A 23245-nucleotide genomic window follows, 5' to 3' on the forward strand; every position below is an offset into this window, starting at 1 on the left:
GTCTGGCTGCCACGGTTTAGGGCTGCGGGGGGGGCGGGCGGTGTCAAGCGGCAGGGTGGGTTCTGGCCACAGGACCAGTAGGGGTATCAGGCTGCCACAGTTTGGGGCCGTGGGGGGGTTCAGGCTGCAGGGCCAGCAGGGGGTCTGGCTGCAGCGGGTTGGGGCTGCGGGGCTGGCGGAGGGAGGTCTGACTAGGGAGGTCAGAGCTGTGGCGGGGGGTAAGGCTCATATTAGCGAGGGGCAGTTCACTCAGAATGAACTAAGGGAGGTATGTGTGTCCCTCATTCAAGCGACTACTCATAAATAAAGTCCTCATTTAACGAGGGAAGAGTGTATATTTGGATTGGTTTCCGGCATCAGGGCATGATCTGGCCACATCTCTTAGTAGGACCAAACCCAGTCCAGGCTTCACAGATCATTGCCTTGAGCACTGACCCATTAATTACTACTTTTTGCTGCCATGGAGTGTGGGGGGTCATCAGGCCCCACACCCCATCTGCATCTCTCCTTCAGCAGGCAGAACAGAAGGTTAATTAGGTGACAGAGACACACCATAGAACAGACTTGTCCGCACAGAAACCAGAAGAAATCAGTACAACCCATCCTGGGGAGAGGAGGGCTCAGATGGGGCCTGGGCCCTCCTTCCTCCTTCTCAAGTCAGCCAAGACTGCCCCTTCCCCAGCTGCCCCATACAAATTCAAACCAGCCAGGCCCCTCCTCCCACCTTTGCCCTATTTCCCAGGGAACAGGTGTTACCTGGTTGCCTAGGTTACAAAGGCCATGGATGGCCACTGGGTACATGTCAGAAACCCTCAGACTGAAAGGTATGACCCAGTACCTTTCCTCTTTTCAGTTTACATAAAATCACCATCACAACCACACACTGATGCCATGCCTAGGGAAACTGACACACCCACATGGAGTTACTACAGGATAGTAGGCAACATATGCACCATAACAAGGGGAATAAAATCTCTAAAAGCCCCACTTCATCACATCAGCACACCCAAATTAATCAACAGGTTTATAGTTCATATACATAACTTTAAATATATAAATGATACAGGCACACTAGTAGGATATACACATTCGGGGATTACAAGCTCTGCAGTGATGGGTTACATGCCCCATTTTGAAAAAAGCATATTTTTGTTAGGCATATTTATATTCAGAAACACATTTGCATAAAATATGGGGGTACAACATTACCGCAATATCTTATAGAGAGAAGTAGGAGGAAAGAAGAGTAACACTGGGGACAGCAATAGTGGAACAGATTGGCTGGGCATATGGGAAGAGTGAGCGGAAACCATGTACTCCACATCAGCCACAAACATCAGCGAGCAGAGACAGGGACCGTGACTTTAGCGTTTTCACAGTCATAATAGAAGTAATAAGCACACAGGAATAGAAATAATGACGTATATAGACCATTAAAATGTACCCTTCTCAAGCCTTTAACCTTTTAGATTGGACATGTCACAGAGTTTTCACAGCAAGTATATCACATATTTGTTGGATTGCTTCATTCTTAAATTGCTGGGCCACCTGCAATGCTAATGTAAAGCCACTGATTCCCCTGGAGTTACATATTTAGTTCATTATCTTTGAAAGGTATAACCAGTGGGAGGATCTGGCCTCAGAAATCTTATTTTTATCTACCTGGGCAACAGACCTTCTGGTATATTTCAGCATCCTGGCTGTATTTTTAGGAGAGAGCACTGTAAATGTATTTGTTTTGGAATGATAAACAAAAAAAGGATTACAAAAGTGCACCAGATTTAGCAGATTTCTTCCCAAGTGCGTTTTGAAAGACAGGAATGTCTTGGGTACTTATCAACAGAACGATCAGAAAGCCAAAGAATTTCTAAAACATTTGAATGTTTTCAGTAGGTATCCTCTTTCATTTAACAAAGTTATAGTTAGCTTAATAAGCAGTCAAGTCTCTATAACAGTCAGCATAACAAAACATTTCTTAACAAGAAAAAGGTTCAGTAAATGTTCTCCCTGGAAACATAGTGTGGATGAGTTAATGGGTCAGTCTTAAATGAGTCATGCTAGGATTTTAATGCTGCTTTCAAACTATTCCAAAATATTTGCTGCTGATTTTCATCAAGAGGCCATTCAAGGTAGGTCTTTGTGTTCATTATTTTCCGCAGTTTACAGAATCTTTTGGGAATTGTTTGCTCCTTAATGGGCTCCAAAAGGATCAAAACTGCTGCATCATTATTCTCATCAAAGAGACGGAAATGTGAGAAGTCCAGCTCGTACTTGCACCACTCGCTCTGCACAAAGTGCTCGGACAGGACAAACAGAGTTTTGCGACTTTTTTCAATGGAGTCAATGATGTTGTCAATGATCCACTTCCCAGGCAAAAAGTCCCGTTTATGAAGGCACAGTTTAAATGGGGGGGCCGAATACTCGAGCTCTTGCACCAGTAAGTTTTCCACCCACTCAGTGTCTCTTTCACTGTAGGAAACAAACGCATCATAAGAGAAGTCCTGGTTGTGCGATTTCTTGGGTTTCCTTTTGGCTTGAAGCCAAGCCCAGGTCATTCTCATGTACCACAGCATGTGGAATTTGTAGCCCAGGATCACAATAAGCAGGATTACCAAGAGAACCACAGTGCAAACAGAGGACACAGCCAAAACTGTGTGACATTCAAACACTGAAAGCCGAGCAGTTTTCACCTGCTGTCCTCTCACAGAAGATGGAGAGTCACAGATGTAGTTTTCTGGCCAGTTAGCCAACACAGTAGTTATTGCCTCCTGATACTGAATCAAAGCAAGAAATTCACAAGAGCAGATAAAATTATTGTTACCAGCATCCAGTGTCTCCATTTTCCTGAATGAATCGAATTCTTCCTTTGAGAAACTGGTTAGTTTGTTTCTGTTGATTCTCAGGGCCACTAAGTCAGGAATATATACAGTGGCTGGCAAAGTTTTTAAATTGTTCTTTGAAATGTAGAGCTCTTTGAGAAACGGTAGCTTTAATCTAAAATCATTGAGGTTATTACTACTAACATCCAAAATTTCAAGAGTTTGAGGAACACAGGGTGTTAATGTGGTTATTTGACTGCCTGAGATATTGAAATATTTCAGGTTTTCTGGCCATTGACATGATTCTGGAATCTGCCCAAAATTGTTTCGGCTAATATCTAGGTGAGTAAGGTGTTTTAGATGAGATAGACTTTGCCCTGTCATTCCTAAATCACCCAAAGAATTTTGACTTAAATTGAAAGTTTGCAGCAAGGGCCACGCACCCTCACAGGATGAATGTTTCAAATTTGGATCTGCGAGCAAATTTTCACTGAGATCAAGATAAAGGAGAGAGGAAAAATGTCTTGCAATGTTGCAAGGCACCAAGAAGACATTGGTATTTACAACTGTGATTTTGATAATATTAACTATAAGATTTTCCATACCACTAAGATCTGAAAACAAGTAAAATTTTTCTATAAATAAGCTCCGTATCGTGAGGACTTCAAAGGAGCTTTCTCTGTTTATTTCTATTTGCTCATTCCATAGTCCAGTCCCCTGCAGGACGGAGTTGTCCATCTCCAGCTCCAAAAAATGTTTAGCTTGCCCTAAGATGTTTAAAACTCTGGCAATACTTGCATCAGTAAAGAGAACATTTTTTAACACAAGTTTCTCCATGATAGAACGACTCATTGGCTCTAACATTGAAGATTCATCAGGTGTCCTGAAGGCTACCTTTCTTAGCTCTAAACATATTGCAGAATTTATAAGATCTTCTAACATCAGTGATAACACCTGAACATCATTTAGGTTTAAGATGATATGACTTATGTTGTTAACTGTTGTCAAACTCCCTGATTCGTATTGTCTGAGCCTTTGACCATGAATTTCAAGCTGTTCAAGAACTGTAATTCCATCAAAGTCTTGCTTCCGAATAGCAGAGAAAGAATTGTTATTTCCTAAGTGCAGAGATCTCAGAGTTTTGAGATTAGAAAACAAGGGATTGTCCCCAAGTGTGCTATATAAATTCCCCTGTATATTTAGGTGCCTCAAGGAAAAAAGATGTCCAAACCAACTGGGTGACAAGTTAGTCAACTTATTATTTGATAAATCCAAATGTTCCAATTTTCTAAGGAAAATGAAAGAACCATTATCTATTGTCCAGATTTGATTGAATTGCAGCAGTAGCACTCTGAGATTCACACTCCGTTTGAAATCATTTTCTCTGACATGTTTTATACTATTGTAGGACAGATTTAGCCTAATGACATCAATTGTTAGCCCAGAAGGAATGGTGCTTAAATTTCTTGAAGAACAATCACAAAAATGAGTGGCATCACATGAAGGACACAGCTGGTTTGTAACTTTTTCATCAGAAGGATTTGTAGTTAAGACCACGCAGAAGATCCATACTCGGCAGATCTGCTTAGTCATCGTGTTTGGTTTTCTTTGATTTTCATCTAGTGAAAAAGAGATAGAGACACAGCAATACAAGGAAATTGAAACCCAGTATACATTTAATTATGAAGGAATTCAAAGTCTGATTTTTTTTCTTGTAGTGATTTCCTGTAGGATTATTTTGAAAATATGAGAAATCTCTGATGTAAATTCATAATAAATATAATATTCATAAAATTCACTGGTGACAGAACTCGTCCAATTTTACAAGGACACCCTCTGGATATTTGAAAATTCTGGTTTAAGGCAGGGTGGGATTTTAATAGCCTTTAATATTGTTAAAAGTTTTAACATTATCAAATTATGCTAATGGTATATGCCCAGAGTTCTCAAGCCGCCCTTCATTAACAATAACATTCAATTACAAAAAGAAAAAAAATGCTTTTATGTATATCAAACACGATGGAACCCTGATGTTAGTCAGAATATCTAGTGCAAGAGCATAAACAATAAAGGAAATAATATGAAATCTGTCACTTTCTATACATTTTGAGAAAGGCAATTTAGTTTATATTTTGATATTAAAGTCTGATAGACAAACAAGTCTTTTTTGCATTCTACATAGATACAATATAGGTTCAAGTAATACATTGCAAAGTTATCCATTACACTCCGCTGCCAGAACAGCGATGGCTTTAATTCACACAGGATGTGATCCTGCTACCATTGAAATCATTTGCTCCTGATTTCAACAAAAGAAAGAAAAAGCTCACAGTCATTCAAGTTCACAAAATATCTTATAGGAATCCTGGCTAGCCAGAGATGAAATACTTATCTTTCTTACTGAGATTTACAGCTCCAATGCTAGTGTTTTGTATTGATCTCATGCATTAGGATCCATGGAGTCTTCTCATATTTGCCATATGGCAAGATAAGCTGGAGCTCTTTTGGCTGACGGAGAATGAAAGACACAGGTCTGGTGCCGTGCTAGGTCTCAGGCACTTCGATGTGATTTCCAAATGTTCTTTATCTGTGTGTCCTGTAAACTGCAGGGCAATGAGCTCAAGTAACTGTGCACTCACTTAAGTCATTGCTTTGCAAGTGTGTAGGATTGTTCAATATCACCACTGCACAGCTACTAAGCGTTATCCCACCCTTTAATCCCACTCCAACTTCTACCACACCCTTTATTTTTGTAACAGAAAACAGATATGAAAGTTACTGTTTATTCTTGAAATATTTCCTCTATATACTGGAATTCAGCGGTAGGTCTCTCTCTTTTTTTGCTTGGTCAGCTGTCATAGAACCACTGATGCAATGTTTTTGTGCAATTCTCTCTGTCACAATCTGTGACTGCAGCTTGAACAGAAATAGTAGTTTCAGTGCTTTTCTAGTCCCATTTCTTACATTTAAAATTCCATTTAATATTTTTGGCATTAGGAGTTGGATAATTTTTGTCTTAGTTTACGCTAGTGGGAATGGAGCAGTGTTTCTTAAACTATGTTTCACAGAACACTGGTGTTCCATGAACAACTCGCAGGCATCTGACTCTTTTTTTTTTTTTTATATCATACACTGATGGTATATATTTTCGACTATTAAAACTAGATATAATGTTCCTTCTTCGTTGCTGTAACACCTGATCAAATTATTTCATTTTGGTTTTGCTGTATATGTTGCTGTTTGTTGGGTTTTTGGTTTTATTTTATTTTATTTTTCAGTCTGGCAACACATTTTTATGAAGAAAACTTTCATACGTGTTCCGCATAAAAAAGTTTTTGTTTGGTGTTCTGTGGTCTCAAAAAATTTAAGGAACATTGGAATGGAGCATCTCACATGAGGTATTTTTATGTAGGGCTTCCTGAGTTGAAGGTGTTCTGCTCTATAAATTACTGTTTAAATACAGACTATTTTATTGCATCAAGTTGTTTAAGCCTGAAAAAACAGAGAAATGTTCTTTTGATTTTTTTTTAAATTTCCTAAGACACTGTATTCAAAGACATTATCTGAAATGGACTTTTATTATGAATGAAGATTAAGCTAATAAGCAACAGTTCTGAAAATTGGCTCAAGACCTTGTATCCAAGACAGAGAATTTTAATGAAAATGAATTTAAAGTTCTCACCGAAAAAGGCACATCTAATTAAAAGTCAGCATGGGATTTGTACTCAGAAAAAGGTAATTATAAATTTTGCATTCATGTCACTTCTAATGGAGAAGATGGACTAAATATGCTTGTGCCTCCCCATACTTCCAGACCAAAAATTTGTTACACACCTGCATAAATGTAACAGGAAGCAGTGTTTGTTTGTTTGATTTTTGACCAGACCTAAAAGGAGAATCTTTCAGTTTCTAAGCACACAACTTTTAAAATATGTTTTGCCTTTTTTCTGTACGCTACCTATAAGTATATTTGATCATATTTACGTATTTGGAAAAAAATGATGTTCACCCACTTAAATTCCTATCACCTCCATGTGCACAGTAGCAGAAGTCCCAAATGATCATGTTTTGTTTATTCTTAAAGCGTTTTTGCTGTGTGAAACTTACTATGCAGGAGAAACAGGGAGGCTGGCTTTTTATGAAGTTCTATACAATGCATACAGCAAACAAGCTAGAAAAACAGCAACTTTTCCTTTCAACTCCTTTCAACTGTGACACAGTTAGCTAAAATATCTTTAGACAAGCAAAGAAGAACAATGCAGAATTTCTAGGATTTCTTTTAACCTAAATAAATAAACTATTAAGGGTTACCAAGATAAAAAAAAGCTTAGCAAAGCTAAAATTAACTTTGGAAATTCACTTTGAAAATGAAAAAGTGTGAGAATAAACATTGAATTTACTACTTAATACTTTTGCTGATTTGTTTTTCAGGTTATCCACTGCTCTTCCAATACAGGTTGAACCTATCCAGCCCCCTCAGGACCTGACAGGTGCTGAAGGAAAGAATTTGCCAGAGCACGAGAGATCAATATTATTTATCACATTACCAATACTTCCACTGTTTATTGGGCTCTTAGAAGACATTTAGGGGTAAATTACAGCTAAATAACAGCACAGAACACTGAGAGTCAGGACTGGTGGCTGTAAACAAACTTTATGGGATCATGTGAAACTTGGCCACACCCATGGTAAGTGGTAACTAAAATCATGCCAGATTACGGATGTTGCCGAACAAGTCTGTGGCAGACTAGAAAGGTTCAACCAGAACATACGTTTATGTAAAATCTAGAATTGGTGAGATATATATTGGGACATTTAATGAAATATTGACTCTCTCCTGATATCCAGGCACAGCCTACATTCTAACAGCGTATCTGTGTTGCACACAGCACTCTTACTCCCTCAATCAGCAGGGCCAAAATCAGTAATAGAAGTGCTTCTGACTGCTTCTCCAGCCCACCAACATTATCTCAATGTTGTCTGACTTCAGTGGCAGCCAGCTAGCCTTCTCCCAAACCCTAGATTCAAAACAGAAAATGGGATGTTGGTTCCATAGTTCCAGCTGAGTCAGAGATGATGATGTATGGTGGGATGTCATTAGCATACGAAATGCCTTGCAGTCTGTTTCCTCATTAACTGTCTCTTCAAACTCATATACAAGTTGAACAAAAAGGTTGCTCATACCGATACTACAGTTCCATGCAAGACAGTACTATTGGGGCGTAAGAACTATTTTCTTTTGGGTTCTCTCTAAGGCTATGTCTACATTATAAGATAATATTGATTTTAAGTCATTTAGCCTGAATTTACCAAGTGCTTGTCTTCACTGTAAATTCCATTAGCTCAATTTATGGTGCACTAAAATCAATGCAATATCGATATCATAATATTGTACTAACCTGACCGGTGTAGTGTTCAGCTCGAATTTAAAATTGCAAATGAAGGGTAGTGAGGAAGTGCCATGTCTTTAAATCAAATTCATTGGCCTCCAGAGATGTCCCATATGTGCCCCACAGTTCTCTGCTCTGGCCTCTGCCATGTCCACTGCTCTCAAGTGCAGAGGAATTAGACAACAGGAAGACAGTTTCAATTTAGCACCTGGAAGCCCATGGCCTTATTCTCCCAGGGTGGTGGCCATCTGGCATCGGCTTGGGCATTAGAGCGCTTCACCTTGGGGTCTTGGAGTAGCTCCTCCTCGCCCCACAGGTCCAGGAGGGACCCATCTCTTGGTGACCCAGGCTGGCTCTTGGGCCTTTGAGACAATTATTTATTTGAGGATCTTCTTTGACAGGAGATCTAAATCCAGATCCAAGCCTCCAAACACCGACTGCTTTTGCATCCCATTTTGAAAACCTGTCAGTTGGGAAACCCCAAGTTTTTTTTCTAATCTTTCCGAAGTGCTACCTCTTCCCTCCTGTCAATTATAAAAAGCACATCTCTTGTAGAGGCAAGCCAGATCCTGCCTGGAAAAAGGGACATTTGCTTAACATGACGGGGGAATGAGGGAAATGAGATGCAGAAATGAAATGTGGGAAGATGTCATCAGATACCCACAACCACTTGCGGGACATTTTTTTTCCCATGCTGCACCAGTGTGGGCTAGATTCCCACAATACACTGCTGCAACAGGTAATTTTGGCGACTTGTGTATGGCCGCAATACGTCGATTTTGTGGGGAGCATGTGGGAGGTGAGGATGCTGCAAATCAAAGTCAAAGTGTTAATAAATCGATTTCAGTAAAATTGATTTTTAACTCGTAGTGTAGACACAGCCTAAGAGATCAGAAGGGAGTCACTCAAGAACCGCTCCATTCATCCTTTGTAGGTTCCATAAACAGATCAGTTAAATTCAGGAAGCTTCTACCAGACCTGGCAGCTGAACACAGACACTTCCTTTTCATTCATGGGTAGGTACAAATCATAAGCTAACACAAGCAGTATAGTTTCTATTTCATTCCTATAGCCAAATCAACAGGTGTCAAGGAAATCTTGGGGACTCAGACAAAAGCCACAACTGCCTGGCCACAACCTCCTTGCTAACTTTTCCTAATGTCAGAGAGTGAATCCTTCTCAATTGGTTAGGCAGATTGTCAGTGTTTAGAGCTTGTTCTTGAGCCCTGGCCCAAATGACATCTTTTGGAACCATTTACCCTCAGTAGAAAAACCTGTATCACTCAATGTCTATTTTTGAAAGGGAACAAAATACTTCCTCTGTTGTTTAACATTTATCTAAACAGATATGCCAGTATGTCCGGTAAGTGTGTGCCCTTGAGTCTGAAGTAATGCTTTTTCCTTCCTCTGAGCTTACAAAAAAAGGGAGTGGTATGTTGTATTTCTTCCTTCCAGACTAAGAAGACAAAAATAAATTGAGCCTCTGCTTGTGAAACCATAGCCTTTCAAGCATTCACATTAAAGCGACAAATGATTGTGTGTGTGTATATATATATATATATATATATATATATGGCAATTATTTTCAGTGAGAATGAGCTGAACTACAGAAATGTAACATAGCCAAGTATGTGACACTATTTTATTTCCCTAGTGTGGACCTGGCTTGAGGCAATTATCAATTAAGAAATAAAAGACTTAAGGGGAGAGAACTTTTAAAATAAGTCAGTTACACAACTCGAACTATGGCAATTGTGTAGCTAGAATGAACATATCTGAAATTGACTCACCTCACCCTCTTCACTGAGGGAGGTCGATGGGAGCATTTCTCCTGCCAACCTCCCTTACTCCTCACAATATTATTACTCCTTATTACACACACACACACACCAGGGGTGGGGGGAGTCTAGCCTTGTTGTTAGAGCAGGGGACTGGGAGCCAGGACTCTTGACTTCCATTCTCTGCCAAATGTATGAAAATGCCCTTTGGAAGATGTGCCCTTAGTGTAAATCTGTGGGGACTTTATGTGTTTTATATCTCACATAAGTGGGTGCCCAACTTTCTCTCTCACCCACTGTGGGCCCTGGTCTACCACCCTGTCACAGACAGTAGCATTTATTCTTAAATTAGCTCACTGCAGCCCTAGAGACCAGTCACGTAAGTGCTGCACAACATGGGCACTAGCACCCACTCCCACCATTCTACCATGAGATTTGTGACAGTGAAGCGTTTTCTTAAAGCTCCAGCTCCTGGAATCATTTGAATACCCAGGCAGCTCAGCTCTCTCTTAAGGAATACATGTCTAGGCTTCTTCATTGTTTCAAAACAAAACAAAACCATTATCCCTAAAGTTTCAAAAGACAGAAGCCAAACTCAAAGTATCTGATATTTATTAGATTTCAAAAACCTCATTATTTTTAAGACAGACAATCTCTTGGTTTGGGGAGACAGGATACTGAATTAAATGGACCCCAGGGGTCTGATCTGGTTTGGCTATATCTATGCTTCTGTGCAGGACACGACTCCAAAGAAACAGACATGAATATTTAAAAAAAAAGAAAATACAAACAGTGCTGTTTGGTTATCTAGTCTAAATTGGTTTGCCAACCACAGTTAATTGGCTGCTCCAGCACTTAGGTCTCCGCTGCCTTTGCATTCTGCTGCTGCCCTTCACTATTTTAGGTCAGAACTACACTAAAAACTTGGGCTGACCCAGCTTCATCATTCAGGCAAGTGACAAAATGACATCCCTGAGGAATGCAGTTGAGATGACCTAGGTCCTGAAATTCACAGTGTTAGAATCGGTGCTTTTTTCTAGGGGGGAAAAAAAGGGGGGGTGCTGGAACTCAAGTCTGATGATTCCTCATAGGGATTAGGGTGTTCAGTTTTAATGCCCTGGTCCCCATGCTGCTGTGGGCCAGTGGGAACTCCTGCCCCAGTCCCCGCAATGCTGCGGGACCAGCAGGGGCCCCTGCCCTGGTCCGCACACTACTGCGGGACTGGCAGAGGCTCCTGCCCCAGTCCCTGTGCTGCTGCAGAAGCAGCAGTGAAAATTTTTCTGGTGTTCTAATAGAAAGAAGGTGCTGGAACTCTGTTCTGGTGCGTTCCGCCAGAAAACAAGCCCTGGTTAGAATTCTTCTGTTGGCCTAGCCACTGCCTCTCAGGGACTCACTATAGATACAGGAGAACCCCACCCATTGCTGTCATGAGTGTCTACACAGCAAAGTGCTGTGGCTGCAGCTCTCTGAGCATAGCCAGAGCCTCAGACTTATTTCCTCTGTTTTTCTCTCCCTCACTCCCTTATCCTCACCTGTTGTTCCTTTTGAATACTATATGTCACTAGGGAAACAGCATGGAATCCCAGGGTGTGCCATTATCCCTCTCTGAACCTGGTCTGAGCAGTGTGCTGACTGTAAATTGACGCTGGACTGCTTCTGTCTTTCATATTTCCAGCACCATATCCTGCTCAGTTTTCTAGGCCCCTCTGGAATTTTCTGTCTGCTGGAGAAATTGTCATTGACACAGTGCTGAGGTGCCTTGATATAAAGCATTGCAACTTTGTCCATAGGTAGTAATTACACTAGAACCATGTGGTTGCCATAGGGTTGTCTTGGAGACTCCAGGAATTAAAGATTATGTCACATGAAGAAACCTGCAGGAATACATCCAGCCACAGCTGGCAATCCTGGGCCGGGGGCCAGAGAAAAGCAATTTAGAACTCTAGGCACTGCCCTGAACACTTAGGCTCTGCCACCATCCGTCCAAAGTGGTGATAGGGACCACCCAAGCCATCTGCTGGACTATGAATTTTCTTAGGGCAGAGGTGCCAACCATCTCCATCCTAGCAGAGGGTCCTGTGAGCTGGGCTCCCCAGTACCACCAGACGTTAGTCTGGATGGAATGGTAGCAGCAAGGCATTTCTTTTGTCTCTCTCTCTCTCTTCCCCCCTCCTTCCTTTCATCTGTCCCTTCATTATTCCCTCTCCTTCATTCCTCCTTCTCCTTTCTATACTCTGCACTCATTACTTCCACCGAAGTGACTGAGAGACTGAATGGGTGAACCATGAGAGTAAGTGGTGGAGAGGAGACCAAGCATGATCATTCCCAAATGAGAGGCAAGAATGGCCTGGGTCACTTTCCAACCTGTGGAAAGCAGGGAACAGCAGCAGGAAATAATCCCATCCTTTAGAAGCAACAGGCATTGGCAGCTGTACTTACCCTGCCAATCTGGATGTATCTGCCTGGGATCAAGGAGCAGCAGTAGCATTCTAGGCCAGGGAACACTGCGCACTTCTCTCCAGTAAAGTGGTTTTCAGAATCAACAATTCACGCAGCTCAGAGCTATTGTTTCAGGGTCTCTGCTAACACCACTCCAACTGTATCGCATTCCTGTGCTTTTCTGCAAGCCCATGGATCTAGAAACGTCACACTGGTTTAAATGAAACCTGAGAACTGGCATTACCGTAAGCCTCCAGGAGCTGGGCCCAGCCCCTATGCCTGTGGCATTTAGGTGCAATGCTTTTACCCTGCCTGCGTGGCTGCAGGTATTAAGTCTTAATTACAATACGTGGAACAAGTGTAACAAAAATAATTCATTTTTCCATTTGTTTTTCTTTCACAGTCCCCACTCTGACTCAGAACTCATTTGTCACCAGTTAAACATTCCTCAGGCTTTCATAGGCATAGCTGAAATTTTAAATCTGGCAGCACAGATGTCACAATTCCTCTCCTTGGGGTTCCTGGATGAGCCCCCCGCCCCACCTCAGAATAGCACACAAAGCCTCACAAGCAGCAGTACACTCACCAGTCAGCTATTCTTGCTGTCTCTGCCATGAACCAGCAAAACTTTTTCCAGCCATGTAGTGAACCAGTCCATCTGAAAGGACAGGCAGCTCAACAGCTGCCTTTACCCAGGAACGATTACTTAAGTGTTTTGCATGCTACAATTTTCTCACAATAGCAACCGCCATTGATAGCTTCTGGGAAAATTCACCTCATTCCACCGTTCTCTCAGGGGAATTCAAAACAGTGGAACTTGTAATTTTAAGTCCTGTGGAAAAGTTAATTGATTAAAAATAAATACTCTAAGGCTCCAGTCAAAAGTAAGTTAAATTCAGTTCTTCTTCGAGTGTCCCCGTGGGTGCTCCACAATAGGTGTTGGGCTCACCCAGCGCCGCAGATCGGAAATCTTCCAGCAGTTTCTCCTGGATCGCGCATGCGCCAGCGCGCGCCGCTCCCCTGCACACCCCCGGCCACGTGTGCGATCCGGTGCCCGCCAGTTCCTTCTCAGCCGCCATCGGCTGCAGACGGAATCCGCTCAGGCTAAGGCCAGAGTCAGATTAGATAGTGTTTCTACATGTAAACTGTTGTTTTTTTCAGTAAAAAAAAAAAAGAAAAATATATAATAAAAAGATAGAAGGAGGAGCAGAGAAGAAGAGTGGACGTGAAGGCCATTTAGGCCGCCCGCTGCCCCGCAGGCCAGTGACCGCGATTTGGGTAAAAAGGCACAGATTAAGTGCTAAGTATCCTATTAACAGTAAAGGGCTCACCGCAATGGCCTCTTCAGGTTTTAAAAAGTGTGAGTCCTGCCGTGAAGCTATGCCGGCCTCCGATGGGCATAGCGAATACATCCACTGCCTGGGGGAATCACATGTTACCCAGAAGTGTTCTCACTGTGCTAAGCTCACAGCCAGGGCCAGGAAAGACAGAGAAATGCGTCTTAAAATGCTCTTGTTCGATAAGGCCCTCCAGCCGGACTTGCTGGAGAAGCCTCACCCAGAAGGGCCCTCAGGGTTGTATAAGAGGAAGGCGGCTTCTCTGACCCCCTCGGTGCAAAAACGGAGGAAACTCTCCCCAGCTCGATCCTTGCCGGCGGTTTCAGCAAGCGGGACAAGCGGAGCGCACAGCCCCCAGCCGCATACTCAGGCAAGCGGCAGCGCACATGGCAGAGGCTGAGCCTCCGGTTACACAACAGCCGGCAAGCGCCGGAACCGGCGGCACAGCCACAGGTGGCACCAGCCCCCGCGGTACCAACAGTGCAGGGCCTCCAGGCACGGAGCCTGCAGGCACCGGAGGAAGTTACCCGTGCGGCACCGCAGCTGAGCGTGCCGAGCGCGGCACCGACAGTGGGACTGAGAACCCCAGTGCGGGAGGGGGTGGTGCCAGCCCTGCAGGGGAGGGGCAAGGCAAAATCAAAAGCCCGGCACCGCAGCCCATCTCCGGACAGGGCTGCGCTGCTACTAGAAACAAGCCCTCCCCCTGTGATACACACGCCGCCCAGAAGGCCTGGGTCTCCACTGGCCTATCCCGAACATCCTTCTCCGTTCCTCCAACCAATGTCACCGTGGCTTGGGCCACCTTCACCTTTTCTGGGTTGGATCCCCTGGAGTACTATCACAAACCAGTTTCACCTCTATCTGTGTTGTCGTGGAGGTCTCGCTCTCCCAGACGTCGGGGGTATACACCCCGCGAGTGGTCTAGGTCTCCATCCCCAAACCCTTGCCCGTGCTGCCATGGTCGTCCTTATCATGCTGGACACAGACACCCCAGGCCTACACCCAGGGGCAGGTCCCCCCCGGCCGTTCAATACCCCCGTGGACACTCCCGATCGGGGACGGAAACACAGTTATCTCAAAGGGAGTTAATTTTAGAACCTCGACATTTTCCTTCACAATCCTCCAGCGAGCAAGTGTATCATTGACCGCAGGAGCCTGAGGGTTCGAGGGAGGTTTATCCTAGTGGTTCCTCCTCATCCTCCCCAGATGAGGCCATGGCCCCCGGGGATGTCTGTCCCCCGGATGACCTCAAACAGTTTCAGGAGCTGTTTAAAAGGGTGGCTTTCACACAAGGCATTCAAATGGCAGAGGTGCAGGAGAAACATCACAAACTCCTGAAAAATTTGAGACCCCCGGCTTCATCCAAAATTGCTATTCTGCTGGACGAAGCCATTATGGAGTCAGCCACCACCATACGGCAGACTCCGGCCTCCGTTCCACCTACAAACAAGAGAGAGGATAAGAAGTACTTCGTCCCGGCAAAGGGCATGGAGTTCCTCTTCAGTCACCCACAACCAAATTCGTTAGTGGTCAAATCGTCCCAGCAGCGGTCAAAGACTTCTCAGTACAAATTGGGGGGATCGGACAAAGATGCTAAGAAGCTAGAGCTGTTTGGCAGGAAAGTATATTCCTCTTCTACCCTGCTATTGAGAATGGCAAATTATGCGGCACACCTAGCGAACCATAATTTTGATAATTACTTTGGGCTTACTCCTCTCATGGATTCACTTCCGGAAGATAAGAAGCTGGTGTTAAAGGCAATAGTGCAAGAGGGCTATGCAGCATTGCGGACAGGAGTCCAGATTGCCCTGGATGTGGCGGATACAGTGGCACGTTCAACGGCTACAGCAGTGGTCATGCGTAGAGAATCCTGGCTCCAGACATCGGGTATCCCGAGGAATCTGCAGGCGAAGATCGTGGACCTTCCCTTTGACACACAAAAGCTGTTTGCAGACTCAACCAACTCGGTCCTCCACTCCAGTAAGGACTCAAGAGCTACACATAAAACCTTGGGTATTTATACTCCTCCATACAGGAAGAAAAAATATTATCCTCAGCAAAGACGCTACCCGTACCAACCACAGCGCGCTCAGTATCAACGGGGCTATGACCAAGGGCGCCATCAACAGCAGCAACAGTACAGAACTCCCAGGTGACGTTCTCAACAAAGCCGTATGCCCGCGGGACAGGCCCAAAGGCAACAAGTTTGATGGGTATGTCGGGGGCTGCAATATCACGACCATTGCTCAATGCCACTCTCATCTCATGTTCCATCACCGCCTCAGACTGTTCCACCCCCAATGGCAAAAGATCACCACAGGCAAATGGGTGCTGGAGATCATACCCACGGGTTACGCGATCCCTTTCCAGTCGCTCCCACCAATGAAGCCTCCCTCCAGGCCTCACCTCTGGGATGCTGCCCACGAGGCGAGGCTCAAGCAGGAGGTGGACCAACTTATGTTCGTAGGGGCGGTGGAAAGAGTGCCGGAACAATTCCAGGGGAAAGGTTTTATTCATGCTACTTCTTAACAGAGAAGAAAACAGGAGGCTGGAGGCCCATCCTAGATCTTTGGGGCCTCAACCGCTGCTTGCGCAAGCAACGTTTTCGGATGATCACAGTCGCCGCCATACTCACGGCACTGGACGATGGAGATTGGTTTGCAGCCCTCGACTTACAAGATGCTTACTTTCATATAACAATCCACCTGGCACACAGGCACTTCCTCTGCTTCGTGGTCGGCAAGGAACACTTCTAGTACAGGGTTCTTCCGTTCGGCCTCTCCTCGGCCCCCAGAGTCTTTACCAAAACCCTGGCAGTGGTGTCAGCCTACCTGCACAGAGAGGGGATGTTTATCTTCCCATACCTGGACGACTGCCTGCTGAAAGGGGCCTTGAAGGCAGAGGTCCTATGCATGATACGCGTCACAGCAGACACGTTTTCTTCGCTGGGCCTAGTCATCAACCTTGCGAAGTCAAAGACCGAACCCACACAAGACATAGAGTTCATAGGGGCACGCATAAACTCTATCATAGCAAGGATGTACCTACCCGACGCCCGCTTCCGCACCATCAGTTCGCTGGTGCAAGTCATCACATACAGCCCCATGGTGCCGGTCTTAACGTGCTTACAGCTGCTGGGCCACATGGCGGCAGTGACGTTTGTGGTACAGAACGCCAGATTGCACATGCGAAGCCTGCAGCATTGGCTGGCGAGCGTTTACAAACTGGCATCCCACACTGTCCTCAGGGTGGTGTCACCCACGACAGAGGTGCGCAGATCCCTGGTGTGGTGGGAAAACCCCAAGAATCTGCTAGTAGGGGTGCCCTTTCACCAACCAAAAATTTCTATTTTCCTTACTACCGACGCCTCCCACATAGGATGGGGAGCGCACATCGGCGACAAGGTGACGCAAGGGCTATGGTCCCCTGCAGAACAGACACTGCACATAAACATACTGGAGCTCAGAGCAGTGTTCAACGTCTGCAAACATTTTCGAGACTACCTACATGGCAAAGTAGTCAGGATCAATACCGACAATACCTCCACTATGTTTTACATCAATCGACAAGGAGGAGCCCAATCCCATGCCCTATGTGCGGAAGCAGTCCGACTGTGGAATTGGTGCATCGCCAACAACATAACGTTGAAAGCCTCATACTTGCCGGGCGCTCACAATATGAAAGCAGATCAGCTGAGCAGGCGCGTCGCACTCATGCACGGATGGCAGATCCGCTCCGATCTCCTACGGCCCATTTTTTATACATGGGGGTTTCCCCAGATCGATCTGTTTGCCACCCAGCACAACAAGAAGTGTCTCCAGTACTGCTCCAGGGCAGGAGTGGGGCGGGGGTCCCTGGGGGACGCATTCATGATTTCATGGAGGGGCCCCCTACTTTACGCGTTCCCCCCACACACAGTGCTTATCCACAAGGTCTTGCAGAAAGCCAGAAGGGAGAGAGCTCGCATGATACTCATCGTCCCAATGTGGGATCGGCAGCAATGGTTTCCCTTGATTCTGCGCATGTCGGACCGCCCACCGCTCCCTCTACCGGTGGTGCCGGACCTACTCATGCAGGCTCAGGGGTCCATAGTGCACCCGCACCCTCAGGGTCTGCGCCTACAAGCATGGCTAATCCATGTCTCAGCTCCTTAGAGAGCGCATGTACGGAGGGAGTACAACAAGTCCTGGAATGTAGCCGAAGGACCTCCACCAGGAAGACACACAAGCAGAAATGGACTCGATTCACAGCCTGGTGTTCCGCCAAGCAGTTAGCTCCCCTTGACGTTCCTATACCGATAATACTAGAATACTTATTGGACCTCAAGAGGGGCAGGCTTTCTTTATCCTCGCTAAAAGTCCACCTTGCCGCTATATCAGCCTTTCGGCATACAGAGGAAGGGCCCATGGTATTCGCCCATCCTATCATTACCAGGTTCTTGAAGGGGCTGGTAAACCTGTACCCCCCTCAGAAACTGCTTCCACCATCATGGAACTTGGACTTGGTGCTCAGCATGCTAACGGGTCCACCTTTTGAACCATTAGCCACAGTTCCCCTACGTCTCCTTATGATAAAAACAACCTTCCTCCTTGCAATTACATCAGCTCGCAGGGTGAGTGAGCTCGCAGCAGTGATGGCAACGCCGCCCTGCACAGTATTCTCAAAGGAGGCGGTAACCTTAAGGCTGCACCCAGCCTTTGTTCCAAAAGTTTCTTCAGAGTTCCATCTTAACGAACCAATAGTTTTACCCTTGTTTTACCCAAAGCCTCACAGTTCCAGCAAGGAGGCACGCCTGCATCTGCTGGATGTGAGGAGGGTGTTGGCCTTCTACATAGACAGAACTAAGTCCTTTCGGAAAACGGACAGGCTCCGAGTGTCTCTTGCTCCCAGGTCAAAAGGGGAAGGCCTCTCTTCACAGAGAATTTCAAAGCACATTGTGTCCTGTATAAAAATGTGCTATGAGCTTCGAAAGACCCCTTTGCTGGCCCTGCCCAGGGCTCACTCCACCAGGGCGGTGGTGGCATCAACAGCCTTCTTCAAGGGCATCGCGTTGAAAGACATCTGTAGAGCAGCGACCTGGTCATCCTACGACACCTTCGCCAAGCATTATGCCCTACATCGGGTATTCCAAGAGGATACCCGTCTGTCGACAGCAGCACTGTCGGGGGCAAGCTGCACATAAACCGATTACCCACTTCCTTTCTTGGGTTACTGCTGGGTAGTCACCTATTGTGGAGCACCCACGGGGACACTCGAAGAAGAAAGAGAAGTTACTCACCGTAGCAACGGTGGTTCTTCGAGATGCGTCCCCGTGGGTGCTCCACCACCTGCCCATCCTCCCCGCTTCGGATCTCTGTCTAGTGTTTTTCAGGAGCATTCGAGGTGGTTGGTCAAGGAACTGGCGGGGACCGGATCGCACACGTGGCCGGGGGCGCGCAGGGGAGCGGCGTGCACCAGCGCATGCGCGATCCAGGAGAAACTGCTGGAAGATATCCGATCTGCGGCGCTGGGCGAGCCAGACACCTATTGTGGAGCACCCACGGGGACACATCTCAAAGAACCACCGTTACTACGTTGAGTAACTTCTCTTTTTGTTCCTATTGTGTATTCTGACAGGTGGAATTGGTTTGTTTGTGATATAACTGCTAGAAATTATGATTTGCTAAAGCATCTATATAACAGTTCCCAATAATCCAGTCTAAGAGCAGACCTTGGCGCCCTTTTTCTAATGTAGTATGGCATAGAACTTCACTGCAGAATGGTAAATGCATAGAAATGCATATGGACTTAAAATTAAATCACACTAGGAAATTGGAACAACCTACTTCAAAAATTCCAGATTGTTTCATAGGCACTCACATCACTGCCCACCACTCACTACAGTAAATGAGTATGTCAGTACCTGACAAATACTCTGTTGCATGAGGAAAAGCCATCACTTTTTTTTAATAGGAGAGTGGAGAGAGCAACCGTTCTTCCCCCTACGCAAAGAGGAATGAAAAATACCAACACAACTTGTCCTTCTTTCTGTAGACAACATACACAATTGTTATAGTCAATGCAACACCACGTCCTTTGAACTGAGATCCAGACTGTCATCTTACCTGGGTGAGATCTGTTTTTATAACCTACCTTTAGTGGGTATATGCCCATTGAAGTAAGTGGGAGAGACCTGTGCACAATAACTGAGAAAATAGTAACCAGCAAGATCCAACAATGAATTACATCAGCCAACACATTAGACAGATCTCAGTCAGAATGTGGAGCAGGGCATAGTGCAGAGATTGCTATGGTGACACCACAAGGTGAGCTTCTCATGTTCACCGACACAGGTAACATTTCTGTGCTTATGCTTACTAGAGTCTATCTGCAGACTTTGCCGTGGTAGACCACCTACTACGAAAAATGACTTAGCAGGAGTAGAGGGTCCAGCACTACAATGGTTCCAGTTGTTCCCCTTTTGCACAACTTAGAGCGTGGCAACAGAGAACTGCTCCTCCTCCTCTCCTCTGTCAGGGTCCTACAGAGATTGATACTATCCCTTCCCCTTCAATAGCTACATGAAATATTGGGAGAGACAGTAGAATGCCATGGGTTTGGCCGCCAGTACTATGCTCATGTTGTTCCACTGTCTCTCATTCTTCAGTGATGCAACCACCGCCCCTGCTAACATGTCAGAATTCCCACAGAAAAATGGCTGTTGGATGAATAGCAGCTGGCTCAAGATGAAACCTGAGGCTGGTCACAAAGGAGAAATGTTTCAAAGAGCTGGTCAAGAAATCATTACAACCTTCTATGAAATGCCTGCAGACCCCATTCAGCCATGAAGTGTGGCATCCTGGGGTCCTGTTTGACGCTTCACTAAGCTTGGATGACCAATTAGTATTAAAAAAAAAAACAAGCCTTCTTTCACCTCTAACTCTCTAGGAAACTTCATCTCTTCTTCCTGGACAAGGTCCAGGACACAGTGATCCATGTGTTTGTCATCTCCATGCTGGGTTATTGCAACTCATTGGCTGTGTCTACTCATGCCACGTCTTCCAGAAGTGGCATGGTAATGAGCTGCCCGGAAGATGCTAATGAGGCACAGATGTAAATTCCCTGTGCCTTATTAGCATATGGGCACATGGTTTGGAATCCAGAAGAAGCTCTTCCGGACTCCAAACTACACATGCAGATGCGCGGCAGGCAGGGATCTTGCAGAAGAAAACCCTCCTTCCTGAAGCCCCTTCTTCCCCAAAACTTTGAGGAAGAAGGGGCTTCCGGAAGGAGGCTTTCCTTCTGGAAGATCCCAGAGAGCCACATGTCTGCATGTGTAGTTTGGGGTTCGGAAAATCTTCTTCTGGACTCCAAATCATGTGCCCATATGCTAATGAGGCACAGGAGATTTACATCTGCGCCTCATTAGCATCTTCCGGATGGTTCATTACCAAGCCACTTCCGGAAGAAATGGCATGTGTAGACTCAGCCATTGTGTCTGATGCTAAATGCCAAGTGCACAGGCTCCAGCTGGTACACAATGCTCCTGCCCACCTTCTGGAGAATATCAGGTGAACCTAGAGTCTGGCCATCCTGGGAAATGGTACAAAAGCTATTACGTTCCCAACACCCTAACAACAACAAACGCCCGACCCCAAGCGGAGTTCTCTCTCCATAAATGAGTTGAGCCAGCGGCTCCATGTAATCCCCTATGGACTTTGCCTCTCCTGCTTCTTCACCCACAAGCACTGTGCAAATCAGGCTATAGCAAAGGGGAGAGCACTGGTGATGGTCAGCCCCTTGTGGATCAGATTGATGATAACAAAGAGGCATAATAAACTAGTTTTGCTGCTTGGCTTACACTCTGTGCCATGGGGATTGAGATCGTAGGTGTATGTGAGACATTGTGACCAGTGGCCAAGGAGATGAACTCATTGCCTTCCTGGTATGATTTTTGAAAGAACTAAAAAAAAAAAACCATCCACTATACAGGGCCCATTATTGCTCAGAATTCTTCATGAATCTCTTCTGGAAGGCAAGAGGATTGATATTCTATTTTTAGGACTCACATCATTGTCCCCTAATAAATTTTCTTTGTTTTATATGATTTTTGATTTGGCCTCATTACCTATGTATAAAGCTCCATCTTATATTATCAGATTTTATTGCCTGTTTAAAAAATAAAATGTCTTTGGATAACTTTCCCAGTAGTATTCAGATCCTCTGTTATCTCTAATTATCTGGAGATTTTAGTACCAAGTGTATGCAGAGCAAGCACTTTACTTACCAACAACAGTAGTATTGTACCCTGTCAACTTATATCACAGTTGCCATATTTACTTTCACTATACTGTTCTTTTGGAAAACGTAACTAAAATGTACTTATGGTTAAAATGCTGGTTATTTGAACGTTCCAGATGATAGAACAGTGGATATGAAAGCGTTTAATTTCCCACTGGGTAGTAGTACAGTAAAGGGAGACTAGTCAATTTTAGTTCCAGAAACACCCCTGTGTTTTAAATGGAAAATAGTCAGACAGATTATCCTAGATTTACAAGAACAATTTTCATTTGCATATTCCCACTGACTCTGGCTCCCAGCTTGCACTCTTTCTCTGTCCTCAATGTACAAACCACATCCCTGTTTATCATAATCTGCAAATGCCTTTGACGTGTTCTTTTCATCCTTTTGCAAACTCTTCATGATGATGTCATGTAAAATGAGACCAATCACAGGTCTGGAGGAGAAGCAGCGTTTGTGAGTCTCCCTTCTCCTCTGTATTTGAGGAATCTGAATGTTCACTTAAAATGCAAGCCATTGTGGTTGCTGTGGTAATCCTCCAGGTCATACTGGTGTTAATACAACCTTGCATGACAGGTGTGACCAGATTCTCTACTGCAGTGCACACAGTGCTCCAGCTCCTAGTCGTGCCAGGAAGCAGGACAAAAGGATCACGTGTGCCTGCAACGATGAACAGAGTCTCATTGAATTCTGTTCCAATAGTTTCGCTGGCACAAGAAGCTATGTAAATATTCCCAAAGGTAATATCATGGCAGTCGCCCATTACAAAGCCCTTCCCCACCACCATTTCAGATTTTGGATGATGGCTAGATACAAGACTGGGCATGTATGAATTTTTGCATACATGAATGCCCAGCTTCCTTGTAGATATATACACGACAGTGGTGGGAAATCACCTACAGCCAAGATCCTCAGAAGTATTCTGGCACTTCCTGCCCATTTAGTTTAATAAAAGTTAAGGAAGCTTGAATAGCTTAGAGGAGTTAGGAGCCGGTTCTTATGTCACTATTGCCTACGGTTAATGCATTGAAACAAAAGGCCATGTCTGTGCACGCTACTGACTTGTGTGGCTTGGCATTGCTCAATTTAGTTTACTTTGGCTGGCTGCACCAGGTCAAATATCTAATCACTGAAATTAGGAAATGCGAAAACAAGCTCTTGCACACAGTAAATTTCTCTTTCCCTCAGTCACTGGCTTAGAT

The 23245-nt window shown here is 44.9% G+C and overlaps 1 protein-coding gene across 1 annotated transcript; it reads right to left on the bottom strand.

Annotated features, from left to right (window-relative positions):
- Positions 1-712: 712 nt before the first annotated feature.
- LOC142012089 (toll-like receptor 2 type-2) lies at positions 713-4607 on the bottom strand. The gene has a single exon (XM_074991895.1). It carries the CDS (start codon positions 4410-4412, stop codon positions 2058-2060), a length of 2355 nt encoding a protein of 784 aa, XP_074847996.1. The 5' UTR covers positions 4413-4607; the 3' UTR covers positions 713-2057.
- Between the last annotated feature and the right edge of the window lie 18638 nt (positions 4608-23245).

The sequence above is a fragment of the Carettochelys insculpta genome, chromosome 4 (assembly GCF_033958435.1).
Source record: "Carettochelys insculpta isolate YL-2023 chromosome 4, ASM3395843v1, whole genome shotgun sequence".
NCBI lineage: Eukaryota > Metazoa > Chordata > Testudines > Carettochelyidae > Carettochelys > Carettochelys insculpta.

Excerpts from the sequence above, each read along its gene's own strand:
- LOC142012089 (XM_074991895.1), bottom strand. The coding sequence starts at position 4,412 with ATGACTAAGCAGATCTGCCGAGTATGGATCTTCTGCGTGGTCTTAACT.